Source organism: Ranitomeya variabilis, chromosome 3 (genome assembly GCF_051348905.1).
Source record: "Ranitomeya variabilis isolate aRanVar5 chromosome 3, aRanVar5.hap1, whole genome shotgun sequence".
NCBI classification, from domain to species: Eukaryota; Metazoa; Chordata; class Amphibia; order Anura; family Dendrobatidae; genus Ranitomeya; species Ranitomeya variabilis.
In genome coordinates, this window is record NC_135234.1 from 780,327,313 (window position 1) to 780,353,840 (window position 26,528).

General features: G+C 50.5%; 1 protein-coding gene across 2 annotated transcripts in view; it reads left to right on the forward strand.

Annotated features, from left to right (window-relative positions):
- LOC143817497 (uncharacterized) overlaps positions 1 to 26,513 on the forward strand; it is a 63,250-nt gene extending 36,737 nt beyond the window's left edge. The window contains exons 2-5 of one of the 2 annotated variants that reach the window (XM_077298964.1): positions 2,854 to 3,285; positions 5,337 to 5,566; positions 6,206 to 9,790; positions 26,263 to 26,513. In XM_077298964.1, the coding sequence (XP_077155079.1) occupies positions 2,912 to 3,285; positions 5,337 to 5,566; positions 6,206 to 9,789 (4,188 nt within the window). In that variant the 5' untranslated portion in view covers positions 2,854 to 2,911 and the 3' untranslated portion in view covers position 9,790; positions 26,263 to 26,513. Of the gene's footprint in view, positions 1 to 2,848; positions 3,286 to 5,336; positions 5,567 to 6,205; positions 9,791 to 26,262 lie in introns of both variants that reach the window. The other variant, XM_077298963.1, reaches the window with a different exon arrangement.
- Positions 26,514 to 26,528: the final 15 nt, after the last annotated feature.

A 26,528-nucleotide genomic window follows, 5' to 3' on the forward strand; every position in this document is an offset into this window, starting at 1 on the left:
TAATATGGCCGCCCTTCTCCTCAGTGTGATATACAGTAGTTATATGGCCACCTTATAGGCTGCTTTCTCCTCTTTCTCTGAGCTGCCCTCTTCTTATCTTCTACCTGAGCAGCATTCTTCCTGTCTCTCTCTGGGCCACTCTCTTTCTGTCTCTCTCTCTTGGACGCTCTATTTGTGCCGCTCTCTCTTCCTGTTTCTCTCTCTTGGCAGCTTTCTTTATTTCTCTAGTCCGTTCTCTCTCCTAGCTGAATTCTCTCCGGTCTGTGCTCTTGCTGTCTCTCTCTCGTCCTCTACTCTGGGCTGTTCTCTTTTTGTCTCGCTTTGGCCTGCACGGTTTGCTTTTCTCTCTCTCTTTGAGCTGTTATCTCGCTGGGCGGCACTCTCTTTCTGTGTTTCTCTTGGCTGCGATCTCTTGCTTTCTCTTTCTGGGCTGCTCTCTTCATGTTCCATTCTCTGGTCTGCTGTCTCTGGAATGCTCTCTCTCTGGGACACTCTCTCTAGAATGCTGTGTATGTTCCTGTCTCTCTGTAGGTCACTTGCTCTCTGGGCTGCTTTCTGTCACAACTGTGTGCTTTTTGTGTCTCTCTCCATGGGCTGCTTTCTCTGTGCCCCTTTCTCTCCCAGCTGCACTCTCTTTCTCTTGACTGCTCTCTCTCTATGCCTCTCTCTCTTACTGTATCTTTCTGGGCTGTTTTTCTCTCTGCAACACTCTTTTTCACAGCCACGCTCTTTTTCTGTCTCTCTTTACCGTTGTCTTTCTGAGTCACTCTCTTCCTGACTGTCTCTTGCCCGCTTCCATGGTCTTTTGGCTGCTTTTGTGTCTCTCTAGGCCATTCTCTCTCTGGGCTGCTCTCTTCCTGTGTCTAGGCTTTTCTTTGTAACGGCCTTGCTCTCTTCCTGTCTCTCAGGGTCCTCGTTCTCTGAGTCGCTCACTCAAATGGTTGTGCTTTCTTTCTGTCTCTCTGGATTCCTCTCTTTCTACATCTTTCTCTGGCACGCTTTCTTCCTGTCTTTCTGTTGGATACACTCTCTCTGGGCCACTCTCTTTGACGGCTGCCCTCTCTTCAAGAGTCTCTCTCTGGACTGTTGTCTTTCTGAGTCACACTTTTTCTGTCTGATTCTCTGGGATGCTCTCTTGTTTGCTCTCTTTGAGCTGCTTTCTTTCATGGCCGCACTCTCTTCCTGTCTCTCTTTGGGTTTCTCGCTCTGGGTCGCTCTCTTTTACAGCCGTGTTCCCTTCCTGATTCTCTCTCTGAGATTTTTCTTTCTGAGCCATTCTCTTCCTTTTCCTCTCATGGCTGCTCTCTCTTCCTGTCTCCTTGAGTCACTGAGCCATTCTCTCTCACATCTGCTCTCTTTTCCTATCATTCTCTCTGTCCTGCTCTCTTTCTGGGCTGCTCTCTCTAGGACTCTTTCTCTCACGGCAACACTCTCTTGTCTCTCTCTCTGGTCTGGTCTCTTTCTAGGCCTTTCTCTCTAGGCTACTCTCTTCCTGTCTCTCTGGTCCGCACACTCTCATGGTCGTGCTGTCTTTCCATCTCTCTCTGGACTTCTTTCTTTCTACGTCTCTCTGGGATGCTTTCTTCCTGTCTTTCTCATAGATGCTCTCTTGTGGGCCACTCTCTTTCACAGCCACGCCCTCCTGCTGTCTCTCTCTGGACTGTTGTCTTTCTGAGTCGCTCTCTTCCTGTCTTTCTGTGGGCTGCTCTCTTAAGGCCATGCTCTCTTTCTGGGCTCCTCTTTCTGTGCCATGTTCTCTCATGGTGGCACTCCCTTCTTTTCTCTCTCTGGACTGCTCTCTTTCTAGACTGTTTGCTTTCAGAGCTGCTCTCTTTCTGTCTCTCTGGGCCACTCTTTCACAGCTGTGCTGTCTTCTTGTCTCTCTCTGGGTTGTTCTTTTTCAGAGCTTCTCTCTTCCTGTCTCTCTGATTCTTTCACTCTCACAGCTGCACTCTCGTCTTATCTCTCCAGGGTGATCTTTTTCTGGGCTTCTCTCTGTGTGCCTGTTTTTCTCATGGTGGCACGCTCTTCTTGTTTCTCTCTTTCTCTCTATGGACAGATCTCATTCTAGGCCTCTCTCTCAAATGCTTTCTTCCTGTCTCTATCTGGGCTACTCGCTCTCTGAAACTCCCGTTCACAACTTCCTTTTTCTCTCTTTGGGCTGCTATTTTCTAGGCCTCTCTCTTTCTGGACTGATCACTCCCTGGGTCACTCTCTCTCATGGTTGCCCTCTCTTCCTAGCTCTCTAAGCTGCACGCTATTTAAGTTGCTCTTTCTTGGCCATGCTGTCTCTTAGCCGTTCTCTCTAATGATTGTGCTCTCTCTGTGTTGCTCCCTGGCCTGCACTCTCTCATGGCCATGTTCTGTATCTGTCTCTGTCTTAGCAGCTCTCTTTCAAGGCCACGCTCTCCCTGTCTCTCTCTCTGGTCTGTTCTCTCTCATGGCTGTCCATTCTCCCTGTCTCCTTGGCTGTTCTCTCTCATGGCTGTGCGCTCTCCCTGTCTCTCTCTGGGCCACTCTTTCTTGGCTGTGCTTTCTCCCTGTCGCTTCCTGGGGTGCACTCTCTCATAGTGGTGCTCTCTTCATCTCTCAATCGCTCTCTTTCATGGCAATGCTCCCTCTGTCTCTCTCTGGGCCACTCTCTCATGGCTGTGCTCTCTCTCTCTGAGCCGCTCTCTCTCATGGCTGTGCTGTCTCCTTGTCTCTCAGCCGCTCTCTCTCATGACTGTGCTGTCTCCCTGTCTCTCTCCGGACCCCTCTCATGGCTGTGCTCTTTCCCTGGTCCATTCTCTCAGGTGCGCTCCACCTCACTGTTATTACAATGTGCTGTCTCCTCTTTTTCCCGCAGTGCAGTCTCCTCGCTGTCTCGTCCACCTGCTGCCACCATTATGTTGGCTGCTTTCCCTGTGTGATGACATCAAGTGATCTGCGGGGTCGGCCCTTCTACTGTCGGGAATGGGCCTTTCAAAGGCTTCAGCACTGTCTGGAGGGGCTGAGTGGAGCTCGTGCCCCCGGCATTCTTATTACTGGGGCCCCTGGTGCAGGAAAGACAGCCCTGTGTACAGAGATCCTGTGGCCCTCCTCGGAGGCTGGAAGGTCTTCCAGGCTCAGTTCCCGGGTTCTGGCGTACCACTTCTGTCAGGCGCACAGTCATGCCAGCCTCGACCCCCATCACTTCATCCAGAACCTGGTGCAGCAGCTGCAAAGGAGCCCCCTGATCATTGGCTACAAGGGAGCGGCCGACGGCACCACCTGTGGGGGAGATCTGCACGAAATCTTCAAGAGGTGAGAACCAGGTTCACTGATCACCTGACAAATCATGTGATGCTTTAGACACCGTCCCATAATAACCCTGTTCTGCATGGGTGGGCTCACTGACAGTCTATGTTCTGCATGGGTGGGCTCACTGACAGTCTGTTGCAGGGCTGGGCTCACTGACAGTGTCAGGACTCGAACCCAGCAGCTCTTCTGCACCAGGCGGCAATTCTTCCCTCCCAAATATTCAGGTCGCTGGACAGTTCCATGCTAACCCAGATACTAGTACCTGTGTTGTTCCTGAATGGCTCCACCCTGAGTTCCTGATTGGCTCTACCCTAAGTTTCTGATTGGCTCCACCCTGATTGAACACCCTATTTAAAGCTGGCATAGCACTCCATACCTTGCAAGATTATTGAGCTACTGGCTTTTAGGCATGCTTCCTTTCATCTGCTCCTTCATTCTAAAACTACATTGCTTCTCCTGTGTTCTGACTTCTTGGCTATCCCTGACGAGTGACGATGCTACCTTGCCGGTTCTGCCACTAGTGGTTGCAGTGCCACTTCTCCAACCCAGGTCAGTCCATAACAGACAGATTGCTGCAGGGGTGGGCTCACTGACAGTCTGTTCTGCAAGGGTGAACTCACTGACAGTCTGTATTCTGCACCAGTGGACTCACTTACATTCTGTGTTCTCCAGGGGTGGGCTCACTGACAGCCTGTTTTCTGCAGGGGTGGGCTCACTGACAGTCTGTGCTGCAGGAGTGGGCTCACTGACAATCTGTGCTGCAAGGGTGGGCTCACTGACAGTCTGTTCTGCAGGGGTGGGCTCACTGACATCTCTGTTGCAGGGGTGGGCTCATTGACAGTCTGTGTTCTGCAGGGGTGGGCTCACTGACAGTCTGTGCTGCAGGGGTGAGCTCACTAACAGTCTCTGTTGCAGGAGTGGGCTCACTGACAGTTTGTGTTCTGCAGGGGTGGGCTCATTGCCGGTCTTTGTTCTGCAGGGGTGGGCTCACTGACAGTCTGTATTCTGCACCAGTGGACTAACTTACATTCTGTGTTCTCCAGGGGTGCGCTCACTGACAGCCTGTGTTCTGCAGGGGTGGGCTCACTGACAGTCTGTGCTGCAGGAGTGGGCTCACTGACAGTCTGTTCTGCAGGGGTGGAGTTACTGACAGTCTGTTCTGCAGGGGTGGGCTCAATGACAGTCTATTCTGCAGGGCTGGGCTCACTGACAGTCTGTGCTGCAGGGGTTGAGTTACTGACAGTCTGTGTTCTGCAGGTGTGGGCTCACTGACCGTCTGTATTCTGCATCGGTGGACTCACTTACAGTCTGTGTTCTGCAGGGGTGGGCTCATTGACTGTCTGTTTTACAGGGGTGCGCTCACTTACATTCTGTGTTCTCCAGGGGTGGGCTCACTGACAGTCTGTGCTGCAGGAGTGGGCTCACTGACAGTCTGTTCTGCAGGGGTGGGCTCACTGACAGTCTGTTCTGCAGGGGTGGGCTTACTGGCAGTCTGTGCTGCAGGGGTGGGCTCACTGACAGTCTGTGCTGCAGGGGTGGGCTCACTGACAGTCTCTGTTGCAGGGGTGAGCTCATTGACAGTCTGTGTTCTGCAGGTGTGGGCTCACTGACAGTCTGTATTCTGCACTGTGGACTCATTTACAGTCTGTGTTCTCCAGGGGTGGGCTCACTTACATTCTGTGTTCTCCAGGGGTGGAGTTACTGACAGTCTGTTCTGTAGGGGTGGGATCACTGACAGTCTGCACTGCAGGGGTGGGCTCACTCACAGTCTGTGCTGCAGGGGTGGGCTCACTGACAGTCTCTGTTGCAGGGGTGGAGTTACTGACAGTCTGTTCTGCAGGGGTGGGCTCACTGACAGTCTCTGTTGCAGGGGTGGAGTTACTGACAGTCTGTGTTCTGCAGGGGTGGGCTCACTGACAGTCTGTGTTGCAGGGGTGGGCTCACTGATCATGTGTTCTGCAGGGGTGGGCTCACTGATAATCTGTATTCTGCAGGGGTGGGCTCACTGCCTGTCTGTTTAGCAGGGGTTGACTCACTGGCCGTCTGTGTTGCAGGGTGGTCCTGACACCGCTGGCAGAGCTGCCGCCACCCTCGCAGAACCTCCTGCTCCTCGTGGATTCGCTGGATGAGATTTGCTGCTGCTGTCGATGCGATGGCTTTTCTGGAGATCCTGGCTGTACCATAGTGGAGCTGCTGGCCGCTCACCACGAGCTTCTCCCCCCATGGCTGCTAATGGTGTGCTCCGCGCGGAGGCAGAACAAGGCCGTCACCAGGATGTTCACAGGTAAGGAGGCTCCGCCCAACATGCAAGTCACATGACCTAATAGATATGAGATAGTCGGCATCTCCTGTAGATCAGGTTGTCAGATAATCGGCCTCTCCTGTACATCAGGTTGTCAGATAATCCACCCCTCCTGTAGATCAGGTTGTCAGATAATCGGCCTCTCCTGTAGTTCAGGTTGTCAGATAATCCACCTCTCCTGTACATCAGGTTGTCAGATAATCCACCCCTCCTGTAGATCAGGTTGTCAGATAATCGGCCTCTCCTGTAGTTCAGGTTGTCAGATAATCGGCCTTTCCTGTACATCAGGTTGTCAGATAATCCACCCCTCCTGTAGATCAGGTTGTAAGATAATCGGCCTCTCCTGTAGTTCAGGTTGTCAGATAATCGGCCTCTCCTGTAGTTCAGGTTGTCAGATAATCGGCCTCTCCTGTAGTTCAGGTTGTCAGATAATCGGCCTCTCCTGTAGTTCAGGTTGTCAGATAATCGGCCTCTCCTGTAGTTCAGGTTGTCAGATAATCAGCCTCTCCTGTACATCAGGTTGTCAGATACTCAGCCTCTCCTGTATATCCGGATGTCAGATAGTGACATGCTGGGACTTGTGGTTGTTGCCATTGACTGATGCTTTTCCTCCCGCCGCAGGTTTCCGCAGACTCTGCCTGGACGACCTCCGTAAGGCCCACATTGTGCGTGACGTGCAGCGCTACATCCTGTGCCGCCTGGACCTGGAGGCGGCTCTGCGGCAGCACCTGACCCTGGACACGGCCGAGATGCTGAACCAGCTGCACATAAAGAGCAATGGCTGCTTCCTGTTCCTGGAGCGTGTGCTGGACGGCGTGTCGGAGGGGTCCATCCTCCTGCGAGAGATCCGCCACATCCCCGGCACGCTGAATGGCCTGTACCTGTGGCTGTGCCAGCGCCTCTTCTCGGGACGCCAGTTCTGCCCGGTGCGGACGCTGCTGAACGTCATCTTGGCCGCTCCCGCTCCTCTGTCCCGGCCGCAGCTCCAAAATGCCGTGTGGACTAAACAGATGGAAGGCTGGAGGGCGGAGGAGTTCAGCAAGACCCTGGCATCCATCGCCATGCTGCTGCGCCCCCAGGATCACGGCCAGGTGCTGCTCTTCCATCACAGCTTCTCGGAGTGGCTACTGGATGTGAAGTACTGTACCCAGAAGTACCTGTGTAACGTCACCGACGGGCACTGCATGCTCGCCATGAGCTTATCTACACAGGCACCACACCTGCTGCCAGCCGAGGTCGCCCAGCTGGCCACACATCTCCTCCTGGCTGACATTCGGGGGCTTGAGCCGTGTCATTTGGCTCTGTGGCTCCTGTGGACGGAGGTGCCGGTGTCGGACTGTTTGGCCTCTAATGTCCCTTTAGCGTTGGAGGTCTTACAGTTGCTTTTGTTAGCCCGGCCTAAAGTAGACGGAGCCTCCATGGTGGAGGAATCAAGTTCCCTGAAGAGAACCCTGGAACGAGGCGTTTCTCTGGAGTTCCTCTTAGACACTGGGGGTGGACTGAATCAGAGGGACAGGTCCGGGCGAACTCTGCTTGCGGCCGCGGCCCATGCTGGGAACCTGGACGCTGTGAAGCTGATGCTTTCCAGAGGAGCCAGTCTGGAGGCCACAGATGAAGATGGACAGACTCCGCTGGGGCTGGCTGCTCACCAGGGGCACTTGCCGGTGGTGGAGTTTCTTCTTGAACACGGTGCCCGGCATGACCATGTTGACAGTCGTGGTTGGAGCCCTCTACGTGCTTCTGCTTGGGGGGGGCACACTGAGGTAGTGGAGTCACTGCTTGCATTTGGGGCTCAGCCAGACACATCTGGTCCTAATGGACGCACTGCACTGAGGGCAGCAGCGTGGGGTGGACACGAGGGTCCCGTCAAGGCTCTTCTGAAGGCTGGAGCAGAGATAGATCATGCTGATGTGGAGGGCCGCACTCCGCTCATGGCGGCGGCATACATGGGCCATTGTGCAGTGGCTGAATTACTACTGGAATCTGGGGCTAATGTGAATACATGTGATAAAGAAGGACGTACTGCCCTGGCCGTTGCATGTCTCTGTGCTCCAACCGGTCAGAGGCATCCACAACTGATATCTGTTTTGTTGGAACATGGGGCAGATCCAGAGCTGCTGGACAGGGAAGGGTTAACCCCACTTCTGGTCGCTGCTTACGAGGGGCAAGAAGAAGTGGCAGAACATCTCCTTGAAGCTGGGGCCAACCCGGACAGGCCTGGCAAGGACCAGATGACACCACTTTTGGCAGCTGCTTCTGGAGGACATGCTGAAACGGTGCGTGTGCTACTACTATGGGGCGCCTCCGCCGATGTCTCAGACAAAGAAGGGAGGTCGGCACTCCTCCTGGCTGCAGCCACAGCTCGAGGAGAGGAGGCAGTGAGGGCCTTACTACATAGGGGCCTGAATGAGAATCATCAGGACCACCTGGGGTGGACAGCATTGCACTGGGCGGCCTGTGAGGGTCGGAGAAGTGTTTGCCGTGCCTTGTTAGACGGAGGAGCCAAGGTGGGACTGAAGGACAGAGAAGGGTACACACCTCTCCTCCTGGCAGCTGAAGAAGGGCACACCGGCTGTGTAGAACTGCTGATTAACCGAGGGTCCTCCGTCAACCAGAGAGGCAGTGATGGCATGACAGCTTTATGCTTTGCTGCTCTTGCAGGCCACAAAACCACAGTGGAGTTACTACTGAGGAAAGGAGCAGACCCTGACATGAAGACCACCCAAGGGAAGCCGCTGCTGCACCTTTTGGCCTTGCAAGGACTTACAAGTATAGCAAAAGTTCTATTGGAGCACGGTGCTGACGCCGAAGGGAGAGACCCAGAAGAACGCACGGCTTTGCATGCCTCCTGCTGGCAAGGGGACGCTGACATGGCTCATCTTCTTCTGGAGGTCGGTAGGGCTAATTGCAATGCTTTTGACAAAGAAAAGAGAACTCCACTTCACTGCGCCGCGTGGCGAGGCCATGCCAATATCGCCCAACTGTTGATGGAGCATGGGGTGTTCACTGATGCTCAGTGTTCCCAGGGAGCCACCCCTCTCTGTATAGCAGCTCAGGAAGGCCACCATGCCCTGGCCAAAGTCCTTCTGGAGGAAGGACATGCCAGCCCTTTCCATGCTGACTACTGTGGACGCACCCCTATAAACGTAGCAGCCAAAGGAGGGCACACAGCCATAGTTCATCTCTTGGAAGCTCATGGTGTGCCATCCTACCAAGGACCAGTGGTGAGGGCTCCAGTAAAGGATGCCCCTGGTAGTCAGCGAGTGGATGGTGGATGTGGCAGCTGGTCCACACTTTCCCCTGTGTCGACAGGCAGCCGCTCACTCGACAACTCTCTGAAGAGCTCTGCGGGGTCTGTGCTGACATGCTCCACATACCATTCCCAGGCCACCGTGCCGATGGACAGCCTCACCTTTACCCAGAAGGTTCAGCAACACTCGCTACCACGCAGCCGCTCTCGACAAGTGGTTGCCCTCTCTGGCATGGTCGGTTTTACTGCCTTCCCTGCCTCAACCTGTCCTGGACTAATACCTGATCATGAGGAAGAGATTACCATCTGTAGCCAAAGTCCGACTTCTCCTGATCGTGAGCTAAGGAGGAATGGGATACTCACCAACCCTAAATACGGGAGCCTGACATACGCTCACTTCAAGGCCGGGGACAGCATGCACTCTATGGATAACACAAGACCCGATCCTGACAGCACTGCACCAGATTATGCTCAAAGTAAAAGCAGCAGCTCGGGGTACTCCTCCAGCCACGCCGTGGGCGAGATCCACGGCAAAATCATCAGCTCGCCAAAGAAAGTAATAAACATCACACATGAGCCCTGGCAACCTCGTGTGAATGCAGGCTCTGTCTCCTCTCCAGGAAACAGTAATCCCCTGGTGCCTCCTTTGTCCAGACCAACTGTAGATCCAGTGGATCCTAAGAACAAACCATCAAACCTACTGACCTCACCTACACACAAGGAAGATTCAGTGACGACTGCTGGGAACCCTGTGGACCTTGTGCTCTCCTATAGTAAGAAAAACCCTCTGAGATCTCCAGTGAAGGAGAACCAGGACCACTCCCCGAGGAGACAAGACTCCTCACTTATCTCCATCACCACTATGGACCCACAACTTCACCTCAAGCAGGCAATCAAACTGCAGTTCGAGGGTCGCACTTGTGGATTCAACTACAGAAAGGAGACACCACTGTGAGGTATGAGCCGCACTACATTATAGGCACTAGATTCTGTCTGCAGCAACAACAAGGGGGAGCACCTTGGATACGGAAATACATGATAAGATCCTGTCTGCAGTCACCATTAGGGGGAGCTCCCTGTATACAGAGATACATGATAAGATCCTGTCTGCAGTCACCATTAGGGGAGCTCCCTGTATACAGAGATACATGATAAGATCCTGTCTGCAGTCACCACTAGGGGGAGCTCCCTGTATACAGAGATACATGATAAGATCCTGTCTGCAGTCACCACTAGGGGGAGATCCCTGTATACAGAGATACATGATAAGATCCTGTCTGCAGTCACCACTAGGGGGAGCTCCCTGTATACAGAGATACATGATAAGAACCTGTCTGCAGCCACCACTAGGGGGAGCTCCATGTATACAGAGATACATGATAAGATCCTGTCTGCAGCCACCACTAGGGGGAGCTCCCTGTATAAAGAGATACATGATAAGATCCTGTCTGCAGTCACCACTAGGGGAGCTCCCTGTATACAGAGATACATGATAAGATCCTGTCTGCAGTCACCACTAGGGGGAGCTCCCTGTATACAGAGATACATGATAAGATCCTGTCTGCAGTCACCACTAGGGGGAGCTCCCTGTATACAGAGATACATGACAAGATTCTGTCTGCAGCCACCACTAGGGGGAGCTCCCTGTATACAGAGATACATGATAAGATTCTGTCTGCAGTCACCACTAGGGGGAGCTCCCTGTATACAGAGGTACATGATAAGAACCTGTCTGCAGCCACCACTAGGGGGAGTTCCATGTATACAGAGATACATGATAAGATCCTGTCTGCAGCCACCACTAGGGGGAGCTCCCTGTATACAGAGATACATGATAATATCTGTCTGCAGTCACCACTAGGGGGAGCTCCCTGTATACAGAGATACATGATAAGATCCTGTCTGCAGCCACCACTAGGGGGAGCTCCCTGTATACAGAGATACATGATAAGATTCTGTCTGCAGCCACCACTAGGGGGAGCTCCCTGTATACAGAGATACATGATAAGAACCTGTCTGCAGCCACCACTAGGGGGAGCTCCCTGTATACTGAGATACATGATAATATCCTGTCTGCAGTCACCACTAGGGGGAGCTCCCTGTATACAGAGATACATGATAAGATTCTGTCTGCAGCCACCACTAGGGGGAGCTCCCTGTGTACAGAGATACATGATAAGATCCTGTCTGCAGCCACCACTAGGGGAGCTCCCTGTATATAGAGATACATGATAAGATCCTGTCTGCAGTCACCACTAGGGGGAGCTCCCTGTATACAGAGATACATGATAAGATACTGTCTGCAGCCACCACTAGGGGGAGCTCCCTGTATACAGAGATACATGATAAGATCCTGTCTGCAGTCACCACTAGGGGGAGCTCCCTGTATATAGAGATACATGATGAGATCCTGTCTGCAGCCACCACTAGGGGGAGCTCCCTGTATACAGAGATACATGACAAGATTCTCTCTGCAGTCACCACTAGGGGGAGCTCCCTGTATACAAAGATACATGATAAGGTCCTGTTTGCAGTCACCACTAGGAGGAGCTCCCTCTATACAGAGATACATGATAAGATCCTGTCTGCAGTCACCACTAGGGGGAGCTCCCTGTATATAGAGATACATGATGAGATCCTGTCTGCAGCCACCACTAGGGGGAGCTCCCTGTATACAGAGATACATGACAAGATTCTCTCTGCAGTCACCACTAGGGGGAGCTCCCTGTATACAAAGATACATGATAAGGTCCTGTTTGCAGCCACCACTAGGGGGAGCTCCCTGTATAAAGAGATACATGATAATATCTGTCTGCAGTCACCACTAGGGGGAGCTCCCTGTATACAGAGATACATGATAATATCTGTCTGCAGTCACCACTAGGGGGAGCTCCCTGTATACAGAGATACATGATAATATCCTGTCTGCAGTCACCACTAGGGGGAGCTCCCTGCATACAGAGATACATGATAAGATCCTGTCTGCAGTCACCACTAAGGGGAGCTCCCTGTATATAGAGATACATGATGAGATCCTGTCTGCAGCCACCGCTAGGGAGAGCTCCATGTATACAGAGATACATGATAATATCTGTCTGCAGTCACCACTAGGGGGAGCTCCCTGTATACTGAGATACATGATAATATCCTGTCTGCAGTCACCACTAGGGGGAGCTCCCTGTATACAGAGATACATGACAAGATTCTCTCTGCAGTCACCACTAGGGGGAGCTCCTGTATACAGAGATACACGATAAGATTCTGCCTGCAGTCACCACTAGGGGGAGCTCCTGTATACAGAGATACATGATAAGATACTGTCTGCAGCCACCACTAGGGGGAGCTCCCTGTATACTGAGATACATGATAAGATCCTGTCTGCAGTCACCACTAGGGGGAGCTCCCTGTATACAGAGATACAGGATAATATCTGTCTGCAGTCACCACTAGGGGGAGCTCCCTGTATACTGAGATACATGACAATATCCTGTCTGCAGTCACCACTAGGGGGAGCTCCCTGTATACAGAGATACATGATAAGATCCTGTCTGCAGTCACCACTAGGGGGAGCTCCCTGTATACAGAGATACATGATAAGATTTTGTCTGCAGCCACCACTAGGGGGAGCTCCCTGTATACAGAGATACATGATAAGATTCTGTCTGCAGTCACCACTAGGGGGAGCTCCCTGTATACAGAAATACATGATAAGATCCTGTCTGCAGCCACCACTAGGGGGAGCTCCCTGTATATAGAGATACATGCTAAGGTCCTGTTTGCAGCCACCACTAGGGAGAGCTCAATGTATACAGAGATACAGGATAATATCTGTGTGTAGCCACCACTAGGGGGAGCTCCCTGTATACAGAGATACATGATAAGATCCTGTCTGCAGCCACCACTAGGGGGAGCTCCCTGTATACAGAGATACATGATAAGATTCTCTCTGCAGTCACCACTAGGGGGAGCTCCCTGTATAAAGAGATACATGATAAGATCCTGTCTGCAGTCACCACTAGGGGGAGCTCCCTGTATACAGAGATACATGATAATATCTGTCTGCAGTCACCACTAGGGGGAGCTCCCTGTATACAGAGATACATGATGATATCTGTCTGCAGCCACCACTAGGGGGAGCTCCCTGTATACAAAGATAAATGATCATATCTGTCTGCAGCCACCACTAGGGGGAGCTCCATGTATACAGAGATACATAAGATCCTGTCTTCAGCCACCACTAGGGGGAGCTCCCTGTATACAGAGATAAATAATGATATCTGTCTGCAGCCACCACTAGGGGGAGCTCCCTGTATACAGAGATACATGATAATATCTGTCTGTAGTCACCACTAGGGGGAGCTCCCTGTATACAGAGACACATGATAAGATCCTGTCTGCAGCCACCACTAGGGGGAGCTCCCTGTATACAGAGATACATGATAAGATCCTGTCTGCAGCCACCACTAGGGGGAGCTCCCTGTATACAGAGATACATGATAAGATCCTGTCTGCAGTCACCACTAGGGGGAGCTCCCTGTATACAAAGATAAATGATCATATCTGTCTGCAGCCACCTCTAGGGGGAGCTCCCTGTATACAGAGATACATGATAAGAACCTGTCTGCAGCCACCACTAGGGGGAGCTCCCTGTATACAGAGATACATGATAAGATCCTGTCTGCAGTCACCACTAGGGGAGCTCCCTGTATACAGAGATACATGATAAGATTCTGTCTGCAGCCACCACTAGGGGGAGCTCCCTGTATACAGAGATACATGATAAGATTCTGTCTGCAGTCACCACTAGGGGGAGCTCCCTGTATACAGAGATACATGATAAGAACCTGTCTGCAGCCACCACTAGGGGGAGTTCCATGTATACAGAGATACATGATAAGATCCTGTCTGCAGCCACCACTAGGGGGAGCTCCCTGTATACAGAGATACATGATAAGATCCTGTCTGCAGTCACCACTAGGGGGAGCTCCCTGTATACAGAGATACATGACAAGATCCTGTCTGCAGCCACCACTAGGGGGAGCTCCCTGTATACAGAGATACATGATAAGATCCTGTCTGCAGCCACCACTAGGGGGAGCTCCCTGTATACAGAGATACATGATAAGATCCTGTCTGCAGTCACCACTAGGGGGAGCTCCCTGTATACAGAGATACATGATAAGATCCTGTCTGCAGCCACCACTAGGGGGAGCTCCCTGTATACAGAGATACATGATAAGATCCTGTCTGCAGTCACCACTAGGGGGAGCTCCCTGCATACAGAGATACATGATAAGATCCTGTCTGCAGTCACCACTAAGGGGAGCTCCCTGTATATAGAGATACATGATGAGATCCTGTCTGCAGCCACCGCTAGGGAGAGCTCCATGTATACAGAGATACATGATAATATCTGTCTGCAGTCACCACTAGGGGGAGCTCCCTGTATACTGAGATACATGATAATATCCTGTCTGCAGTCACCACTAGGGGGAGCTCCCTGTATACAGAGATACATGACAAGATTCTCTCTGCAGTCACCACTAGGGGGAGCTCCTGTATACAGAGATACACGATAAGATTCTGCCTGCAGTCACCACTAGGGGGAGCTCCTGTATACAGAGATACATGATAAGATACTGTCTGCAGCCACCACTAGGGGGAGCTCCCTGTATACTGAGATACATGATAAGATCCTGTCTGCAGTCACCACTAGGGGGAGCTCCCTGTATACAGAGATACAGGATAATATCTGTCTGCAGTCACCACTAGGGGGAGCTCCCTGTATACTGAGATACATGACAATATCCTGTCTGCAGTCACCACTAGGGGGAGCTCCCTGTATACAGAGATACATGATAAGATCCTGTCTGCAGTCACCACTAGGGGGAGCTCCCTGTATACAGAGATACATGATAAGATTTTGTCTGCAGCCACCACTAGGGGGAGCTCCCTGTATACAGAGATACATGATAAGATTCTGTCTGCAGTCACCACTAGGGGGAGCTCCCTGTATACAGAAATACATGATAAGATCCTGTCTGCAGCCACCACTAGGGGGAGCTCCCTGTATATAGAGATACATGCTAAGGTCCTGTTTGCAGCCACCACTAGGGGGAGCTCCCTGTATACAGAGATACATGATAAGATCCTGTCTGCAGCCACCACTAGGGGGAGCTCCCTGTATACAGAGATACATGATAAGATTCTCTCTGCAGTCACCACTAGGGGGAGCTCCCTGTATAAAGAGATACATGATAAGATCCTGTCTGCAGTCACCACTAGGGGGAGCTCCCTGTATACAGAGATACATGATAATATCTGTCTGCAGTCACCACTAGGGGGAGCTCCCTGTATACAGAGATACATGATGATATCTGTCTGCAGCCACCACTAGGGGGAGCTCCCTGTATACAAAGATAAATGATCATATCTGTCTGCAGCCACCACTAGGGGGAGCTCCATGTATACAGAGATACATAAGATCCTGTCTTCAGCCACCACTAGGGGGAGCTCCCTGTATACAGAGATAAATAATGATATCTGTCTGCAGCCACCACTAGGGGGAGCTCCCTGTATACAGAGACACATGATAAGATCCTGTCTGCAGCCACCACTAGGGGGAGCTCCCTGTATACAGAGATACATGATAAGATCCTGTCTGCAGCCACCACTAGGGGGAGCTCCCTGTATACAGAGATACATGATAAGATCCTGTCTGCAGTCACCACTAGGGGGAGCTCCCTGTATACAAAGATAAATGATCATATCTGTCTGCAGCCACCTCTAGGGGGAGCTCCCTGTATACAGAGATACATGATAAGAACCTGTCTGCAGCCACCACTAGGGGGAGCTCCCTGTATACAGAGATACATGATAAGATCCTGTCTGCAGTCACCACTAGGGGAGCTCCCTGTATACAGAGATACATGATAAGATTCTGTCTGCAGCCACCACTAGGGGGAGCTCCCTGTATACAGAGATACATGATAAGATTCTGTCTGCAGTCACCACTAGGGGGAGCTCCCTGTATACAGAGATACATGATAAGATCCTGTCTGCAGCCACCACTAGGGGGAGCTCCCTGTATACAGAGATATATAATAAGATCCTGTCTGCAGCCACCACTAGGGGGAGCTCCCTGTATACAGAGATACATGATAAGAACCTGTCTGCAGCCACCACTAGGGGGAGCTCCCTGTATACAGAGATACATGATAAGAACCTGTCTGCAGCCACCACTAGGGGGAGCTCCATGTATACAGAGATACATGATAAGAACCTGTCTGCAGCCACCACTAGGGGGAGCTCCATGTATACAGAGATACATGATAAGAACCTGTCTGCAGCCACCACTAGGGGGAGCTCCCTGTATACAGAGATACATGATAAGAACCTGTCTGCAGCCACCACTAGGGGGAGCTCCATGTATACAGAGATACATGATAAGAACCTGTCTGCAGCCACCACTAGGGGGAGCTCCATGTATACAGAGATACATGATAAGATCCTGTCTGCAGTCACCACTAGGGGGAGCTCCCTGTATACAGAGATACATGATAAGAACCTGTCTGCAGCCACCACTAGGGGGAGCTCCATGTATACAGAGATACATGATAAGATCCTGTCTGCAGCCACCACTAGGGGGAGCTCCCTGTATAAAGAGATACATGATAATATCTGTCTGCAGTCACCACTAGGGGAGCTCCCTGTATACAGAGATACATGATAAGATCCTGTCTGCAGCCACCACTAGGGGAGCTCCCTGTATATAGAGATACATGATAAGATCCTGTCTGCAGTCACCACTAGGGGGAGCTCCCTGTATACAGAGATACATGATAAGATACTGTCTGCAGCCACCACTAGGGGGAGCTCCCTGTATACAGAGATACATGATAAGATCCTGTCTGCAGCCACCACTAGGGGGAGCTCCCTGTATATAGAGATACATGATGAGATCCTGTCTGCAGCCACCGCTAGGGAGAGCTCCATGTATACAGAGATACATGATAATATCTGTCTGCAGTCACCACTAGGGGGAGCTCCCTGTATACTGAGATACATGATAATATCCTGTCTGCAGTCACCACTAGGGGGAGCTCCCTGTATACAGAGATACATGACAAGATTCTCTCTGCAGTCACCACTAGGGGGAGCTCCCTGTATACAGATACATGATAAGATCCTGTCTGTAGTCACCACTAGGGGGAGCTCCCTGTATACAGAGATACACGATAAGATTCTGCCTGCAGTCACCACTAGGGGGAGCTCCTGTATACAGAGATACATGATAAGATACTGTCTGCAGCCACCACTAGGGGGAGCTCCCTGTATACTGAGATACATGATAAGATCCTGTCTGCAGTCACCACTAGGGGGAGCTCCCTGTATACAGAGATACAGGATAATATCTGTCTGCAGTCACCACTAGGGGGAGCTCCCTGTATACTGAGATACATGACAATATCCTGTCTGCAGTCACCACTAGGGGGAGCTCCCTGTATATAGAGATACATGATAAGATCCTGTCTGCAGCCACCACTAGGGGGAGCTCCCTGTATACAGAGATACATGATAAGATCCTGTCTGCAGTCACCACTAGGGGGAGCTCCCTGTATACAGAGATACATGATAAGATCCTGTCTGCAGCCACCACTAGGGGGAGCTCCCTGTATACAGAGATACATGATAATGTCCTGTTTGCAGCCACCACTAGGGAGAGCTCCATGTATACAGAGATACAGGATAATATCTGTCTGCAGTCACCACTAGGGGGAGCTCCCTGTATACAGAGATACATAAGATCCTGTCTTCAGCCACCACTAGGGGGAGCTCCCTGTATACAGAGATAAATAATGATATCTGTCTGCAGCCACCACTAGGGGGAGCTCCATGTATACAGAGATACATAAGATCCTGTCTGCAGCCACCACTAGGGGGAGCTCCCTGTATACAGAGATACATGATAATATCTGTCTGTAGTCACCACTAGGGGGAGCTCCCTGTATACAGAGATACATAAGATCCTGTCTTCAGCCACCACTAGGGGGAGCTCCCTGTATACAGAGATAAATAATGATATCTGTCTGCAGCCACCACTAGGGGGAGCTCCCTGTATAGAGATACATAAGATCCTGTCTGCAGCCACCACTAGGGGGAGCTCCCTGTATACAAAGATACATGATAAGATCCTGTCTGCAGCCACCACTAGAGGAGCTCCCTGTATACAGAGATACATGATAAGATTCTGTCTGCAGCCACCACTAGGGGGAGCTCCCTGTATACAGAGATACATGATAAGATCCTGCCTGCAGTCACCACTAGGGGGAGCTCCCTGTATACAGAGATACATGATAAGATCCTGTCTGCAGCCACCACTAGGGGGAGCTCCCTGTATGCAGAGATACATGATAAGATCCTGTCTGCAGCCACCACTAGGGGGAGCTCCCTGTATGCAGAGATACATGATAAGATCCTGTCTGCAGCCACCTCTAGGGGGAGCTCCCTGTATACAGAGATACATGATAAGATCCTCTCTGCAGTCACCACTAGGGGGAGCTCCCTGTATACAGAGATACATGATAAGATCCTCTCTGCAGTCACCACTAGGGGGAGCTCCCTGTATACAGAGATACATGATAAGAGCCTGTATGCAGTCACCACTAGGAGGAGCTCCCTGTATACAGAGATACAGGATAATATCCTGTCTGCAGCCACCACTAGGGGGAGCTCCCTGTATACAGAGATACATGATATGATCCTGTCTGCAGTCACCATTAGGGGAAGCTCCTTGTATACAGAGATACAGGATAAGATCCTGTCTGCAGTCACCACTAGGGGGAGCTCCCTGTATACAGATACATGATAAGATCCTGTCTGCAGTCACCACTAGGGGGAGCTCCTTGTATACAGAGATACATGATAAGATCCTGTCTGCAGTCACCACTAGGGGGAGCTCCCTGTATACAGAGATACATGATAAGATCCTGTCTGCAGCCACCACTAGGGGGAGCTCCCTGTATACAGAGATACATGATAAGATTCTCTCTGCAGCCACCACTAGGGGGAGCTCCCTGTATACAGAGATACATGATAAGGTCCTGTTTTCAGCCACCACTAGGGAGAGCTCAATGTATACAGAGATACAGGATAATATCTGTTTGCAGTCACCACTAGGGGGAGCTCCCTGTATACAGAGATACATGATAAGATCCTCTCTGCTGACACCACTAGGGGGAGCTCCCTGTATGCAGAGATACATGATAAGAGCCTGTATGCAGTCACCACTAGGAGGAGCTCCCTGTATACAGAGATACAGGATAATATCCTGTCTGCAGCCACCACTAGGGGGAGCTCCCTGTATACAGAGATACATGATATGATCCTGTCTGCAGTCACCATTAGGGGAAGCTCCTTGTATACAGAGATACATGATAAGATCCTGTCTGCAGTCACCACTAGGGGGAGCTCCTTGTATACAGAGATACATGATAAGATCCTGTCTGCAGTCACCACTAGGGGGAGCTCCCTGTATACAGAGATACATGATAAGATCCTGTCTGCAGCCACCACTAGGGGGAGCTCCCTGTATACAGAGATACATGATAAGATTCTCTCTGCAGCCACCACTAGGGGGAGCTCCCTGTATACAAAGATACATGATAAGGTCCTGTTTTCAGCCACCACTAGGGAGAGCTCAATGTATACAGAGATACAGGATAATATCTGTTTGCAGTCACCACTAGGGGGAGCTCCCTGTATATAGAGATACATGATAAGATCCTGTCTGCAGCCACCACTAGGGGGAGCTCCCTGTATACAGAGATACATGATAAGATCCTGTCTGCAGTCACCACTAGGGGGAGCTCCCTGTACACAGAGAAACATGATAAGATTCTCTCTGCAGCCACCACTAGGGGGAGCTCCCTGTATACAAAGATACATGATAAGGTCCTGTTTTCAGCCACCACTAGGGAGAGCTCAATGTATACAGAGATACAGGATAATATCTGTTTGCAGTCACCACTAGGGGGAGCTCCCTGTATACAGAAATACATGATAAGATCCTGTCTGCAGCCACCACTAGGGGGAGCTCCCTGTATACAGAGATACATGATAAGATTCTGTCTGCAGCCACCACTAGGGGGAGCTCCCTGTATATAGAGATACATGCTAAGGTCCTGTTTGCAGCCACCACTAGGGAGAGCTCAATGTATACAGAGATACAGGATAATATCTGTGTGCAGCCACCACTAGGGGGAGCTCCCTGTATACAGAGATACATGATAAGATCCTGTCTGCAGCCACCACTAGGGGGAGCTCCCTGTATACAGAGATACATGATAAGATTCTCTCTGCAGTCACCACTAGGGGGAGCTCCCTGTATAAAGAGATACATGATAAGATCCTGTCTGCAGCCACCACTAGGGGGAGCTCCCTGTATACAGAGATACATGATAATATCTGTCTGCAGTCACCACTAGGGGGAGCTCCCTGTATACAGAGATACATGATAAGAACCTGTCTGCAGCCACCACTAGGGGGAGCTCCATGTATACAGAGATACATGATAAGAACCTGTCTGCAGCCACCACTAGGGGGAGCTCCATGTATACAGAGATACATGATAAGATCCTGTCTGCAGTCACCACTAGGGGGAGCTCCCTGTATACAGAGATACATGATAAGAACCTGTCTGCAGCCACCACTAGGGGGAGCTCCATGTATACAGAGATACATGATAAGATCCTGTCTGCAGCCACCACTAGGGGGAGCTCCCTGTATAAAGAGATACATGATAATATCTGTCTGCAGTCACCACTAGGGGAGCTCCCTGTATACAGAGATACATGATAAGATCCTGTCTGCAGCCACCACTAGGGGAGCTCCCTGTATATAGAGATACATGATAAGATCCTGTCTGCAGTCACCACTAGGGGGAGCTCCCTGTATACAGAGATACATGATAAGATACTGTCTGCAGCCACCACTAGGGGGAGCTCCCTGTATACAGAGATACATGATAAGATCCTGTCTGCAGCCACCACTAGGGGGAGCTCCCTGTATATAGAGATACATGATGAGATCCTGTCTGCAGCCACCGCTAGGGAGAGCTCCATGTATACAGAGATACATGATAATATCTGTCTGCAGTCACCACTAGGGGGAGCTCCCTGTATACTGAGATACATGATAATATCCTGTCTGCAGTCACCACTAGGGGGAGCTCCCTGTATACAGAGATACATGACAAGATTCTCTCTGCAGTCACCACTAGGGGGAGCTCCTGTATACAGAGATACACGATAAGATTCTGCCTGCAGTCACCACTAGGGGGAGCTCCTGTATACAGAGATACATGATAAGATACTGTCTGCAGCCACCACTAGGGGGAGCTCCCTGTATACTGAGATACATGATAAGATCCTGTCTGCAGTCACCACTAGGGGGAGCTCCCTGTATACAGAGATACAGGATAATATCTGTCTGCAGTCACCACTAGGGGGAGCTCCCTGTATACTGAGATACATGACAATATCCTGTCTGCAGTCACCACTAGGGGGAGCTCCCTGTATATAGAGATACATGATAAGATCCTGTCTGCAGCCACCACTAGGGGGAGCTCCCTGTATACAGAGATACATGATAAGATCCTGTCTGCAGTCACCACTAGGGGGAGCTCCCTGTATACAGAGATACATGATAAGATCCTGTCTGCAGCCACCACTAGGGGGAGCTCCCTGTATACAGAGATACATGATAATGTCCTGTTTGCAGCCACCACTAGGGAGAGCTCCATGTATACAGAGATACAGGATAATATCTGTCTGCAGTCACCACTAGGGGGAGCTCCCTGTATACAGAGATACATAAGATCCTGTCTTCAGCCACCACTAGGGGGAGCTCCCTGTATACAGAGATAAATAATGATATCTGTCTGCAGCCACCACTAGGGGGAGCTCCATGTATACAGAGATACATAAGATCCTGTCTGCAGCCACCACTAGGGGGAGCTCCCTGTATACAGAGATACATGATAATATCTGTCTGTAGTCACCACTAGGGGGAGCTCCCTGTATACAGAGATACATAAGATCCTGTCTTCAGCCACCACTAGGGGGAGCTCCCTGTATACAGAGATAAATAATGATATCTGTCTGCAGCCACCACTAGGGGGAGCTCCCTGTATAGAGATACATAAGATCCTGTCTGCAGCCACCACTAGGGGGAGCTCCCTGTATACAAAGATACATGATAAGATCCTGTCTGCAGCCACCACTAGAGGAGCTCCCTGTATACAGAGATACATGATAAGATTCTGTCTGCAGCCACCACTAGGGGGAGCTCCCTGTATACAGAGATACATGATAAGATCCTGCCTGCAGTCACCACTAGGGGGAGCTCCCTGTATACAGAGATACATGATAAGATCCTGTCTGCAGCCACCACTAGGGGGAGCTCCCTGTATGCAGAGATACATGATAAGATCCTGTCTGCAGCCACCACTAGGGGGAGCTCCCTGTATGCAGAGATACATGATAAGATCCTGTCTGCAGCCACCTCTAGGGGGAGCTCCCTGTATACAGAGATACATGATAAGATCCTCTCTGCTGACACCACTAGGGGGAGCTCCCTGTATACAGAGATACATGATAAGAGCCTGTATGCAGTCACCACTAGGAGGAGCTCCCTGTATACAGAGATACAGGATAATATCCTGTCTGCAGCCACCACTAGGGGGAGCTCCCTGTATACAGAGATACATGATATGATCCTGTCTGCAGTCACCATTAGGGGAAGCTCCTTGTATACAGAGATACAGGATAAGATCCTGTCTGCAGTCACCACTAGGGGGAGCTCCCTGTATACAGATACATGATAAGATCCTGTCTGCAGTCACCACTAGGGGGAGCTCCTTGTATACAGAGATACATGATAAGATCCTGTCTGCAGTCACCACTAGGGGGAGCTCCCTGTATACAGAGATACATGATAAGATCCTGTCTGCAGCCACCACTAGGGGGAGCTCCCTGTATACAGAGATACATGATAAGATTCTCTCTGCAGCCACCACTAGGGGGAGCTCCCTGTATACAGAGATACATGATAAGGTCCTGTTTTCAGCCACCACTAGGGAGAGCTCAATGTATACAGAGATACAGGATAATATCTGTTTGCAGTCACCACTAGGGGGAGCTCCCTGTATACAGAGATACATGATAAGATCCTCTCTGCTGACACCACTAGGGGGAGCTCCCTGTATGCAGAGATACATGATAAGAGCCTGTATGCAGTCACCACTAGGAGGAGCTCCCTGTATACAGAGATACAGGATAATATCCTGTCTGCAGCCACCACTAGGGGGAGCTCCCTGTATACAGAGATACATGATATGATCCTGTCTGCAGTCACCATTAGGGGAAGCTCCTTGTATACAGAGATACAGGATAAGATCCTGTCTGCAGTCACCACTAGGGGGAGCTCCCTGTATACAGATACATGATAAGATCCTGTCTGCAGTCACCACTAGGGGGAGCTCCTTGTATACAGAGATACATGATAAGATCCTGTCTGCAGTCACCACTAGGGGGAGCTCCCTGTATACAGAGATACATGATAAGATCCTGTCTGCAGCCACCACTAGGGGGAGCTCCCTGTATACAGAGATACATGATAAGATTCTCTCTGCAGCCACCACTAGGGGGAGCTCCCTGTATACAAAGATACATGATAAGGTCCTGTTTTCAGCCACCACTAGGGAGAGCTCAATGTATACAGAGATACAGGATAATATCTGTTTGCAGTCACCACTAGGGGGAGCTCCCTGTATATAGAGATACATGATAAGATCCTGTCTGCAGCCACCACTAGGGGGAGCTCCCTGTATACAGAGATACATGATAAGATCCTGTCTGCAGTCACCACTAGGGGGAGCTCCCTGTATACAGAAATACATGATAAGATCCTGTCTGCAGCCACCACTAGGGGGAGCTCCCTGTATACAGAGATACATGATAAGATTCTGTCTGCAGCCACCACTAGGGGGAGCTCCCTGTATATAGAGATACATGCTAAGGTCCTGTTTGCAGCCACCACTAGGGAGAGCTCAATGTATACAGAGATACAGGATAATATCTGTGTGCAGTCACCACTAGGGGGAGCTCCCTGTATACAGAGATACATGATAAGATCTGTCTGCAGTCACCACTAGGGGGAGCTCCCTGTATACAGAGATACATGATAAGATCCTCTCTGCAGTCACCACTAGGGGGAGCTCCCTGTATACAGAAATACATGATAAGATCCTGTCTGCAGCCACCACTAGGGGGAGCTCCCTGTATATAGAGATACATGCTAAGGTCCTGTTTGCAGCCACCACTAGGGAGAGCTCAATGTATACAGAGATACAGGATAATATCTGTGTGCAGCCACCACTAGGGGGAGCTCCCTGTATACAGAGATACATGATAAGATCCTGTCTGCAGCCACCACTAGGGGGAGCTCCCTGTATAAAGAGATACATGATAAGATCCTGTCTGCAGCCACCACTAGGGGGAGCTCCCTGTATACAGAGATACATGATAATATCTGTCTGCAGTCACCACTAGGGGGAGCTCCCTGTATACAGAGATACATGATAACATTCTGTCTGCAGTCACCACTAGGGGGAGCTCCCTGTATACAGAGATACATGATAACATTCTGTCTGCAGTCACCACTAGGGGGAGCTCCCTGTATACAAAGATAAATGATCATATCTGTCTGCAGCCACCACTAGGGAGAGCTCCCTGTATACAGAGATACATGATAACATTCTGTCTGCAGTCACCACTAGGGGGAGCTCCCTGTATACAGAGATAAATAATGATATCTGTCTGCAGCCACCACTAGGGGGAGCTCCCTGTATACAGAGATACATGATAATATCTGTCTGTAGTCACCACTAGGGGGAGCTCCCTGTATACAGAGACACATGATAAGATCCTGTCTGCAGCCACCACTAGGGGGAGCTGCCTGTATACAGAGATACATGATAAGATCCTGTCTGCAGCCACCACTAGGGGGAGCTCCCTGTATACAGAGATACATGATAAGATCCTGTCTGCAGTCACCACTAGGGGGAGCTCCCTGTATACAAAGATAAATGATCATATCTGTCTGCAGCCACCTCTAGGGGGAGCTCCCTGTATACAGAGATACATGATAAGAACCTGTCTGCAGCCACCACTAGAGGGAGCTCCCTGTATACAGAGATACATGATAAGAACCTGTCTGCAGCCACCACTAGGGGGAGCTCCATGTATACAGAGATACATGATAAGATCCTGTCTGCAGCCACCACTAGGGGGAGCTCCCTGTATAAAGAGATACATGATAAGATCCTGTCTGCAGTCACCACTAGGGGGAGCTCCCTGTATACAGAGATACATGATAAGATTCTGTCTGCAGCCACCACTAGGGGGAGCTCCCTGTATACAGAGATACATGATAAGATTCTGTCTGTAGTCACCACTAGGGGGAGCTCCCTGTATACAGAGATACATGATAAGATCCTGTCTGCAGCCACCACTAGGGGGAGCTCCCTGTATACAGAGATACATGATAAGATCCTGTATGGAGCCACCACTAGGGGGAGCTCCCTGTATACAGAGATACATGATAAGATCCTGTCTGTAGCCACCACTAGGGGGAGCTCCCTGTATACAGAGATACATGATAAGATCCTGTCTGCAGCCACCACTAGGGGGAGCTCCCTGTATGCAGAGATACATGATAAAATCCTGTCTGCAGCCACCACTAGGGGGAGCTCCCTGTATACACAGATACATGATAAGATCCTGTCTGCAGCCACCACTAGGGGGAGCTCCCTGTATACAGAGATACATGATAAGATCCTGTCTGCAGTCACCACTAGGGGGAGCTCCCTGTATACAGAGATACATGATAAGATCCTGTCTGCAGCCACCACTAGGGGGAGCTCCCTGTATACATAGATACATGATAAGATCCTGTCTGCAGCCACCATTAGGGGGAGCTCCCTGTATACAGATACATGATAAGATCCCGTCTGCAGCCACCACTAGGGGGAGCTCTCTGTATACAGAGATACATGATAAGATTCTGCCTGCAGCCACCACTAGGGGGAGCTCCCTGTATACAGAGATACATGATAAGATACTGTTTGCAGCCACCACTAGGGGGAGCTCCCTGTATACAGAGATACATGATAAGATCCTGTCTGCAGCCACCACTAGGGGGAGCTCCCTGTATACAGAGATACATGATAAGATCCTGTATGGAGCCACCACTAGGGGGAGCTGGTGATGTGTCTCAGCATCAGAGAGTGTTTCAGAACTTGACTGCTTGTTGCCCGGATATTTCTCAGTTCTATAATTTTCTTATTTTTTCTCTTTCCTTTCCACAGATAGATGGACCACGACACAGTAGACTCCGTGTATTTTTAATTTCAGTACTGAACGTTGCCGACGTCAACTCAAAAATGACAGAGAATTTGTTTTATATCATGAATTTTTTCAGGTATTTTCTGTTGATGTTAAGACGTCCAGTGGGGACAGGCTGCAGTGTGGGCTCATTAGGCTGTAGACCCCTGGAAGGAGGGAGGACCCCTATCATTGTTTACATTCATTTTTATATAATAAAAATATTTTCTCCTTTCTTTGTTTCTTGTTT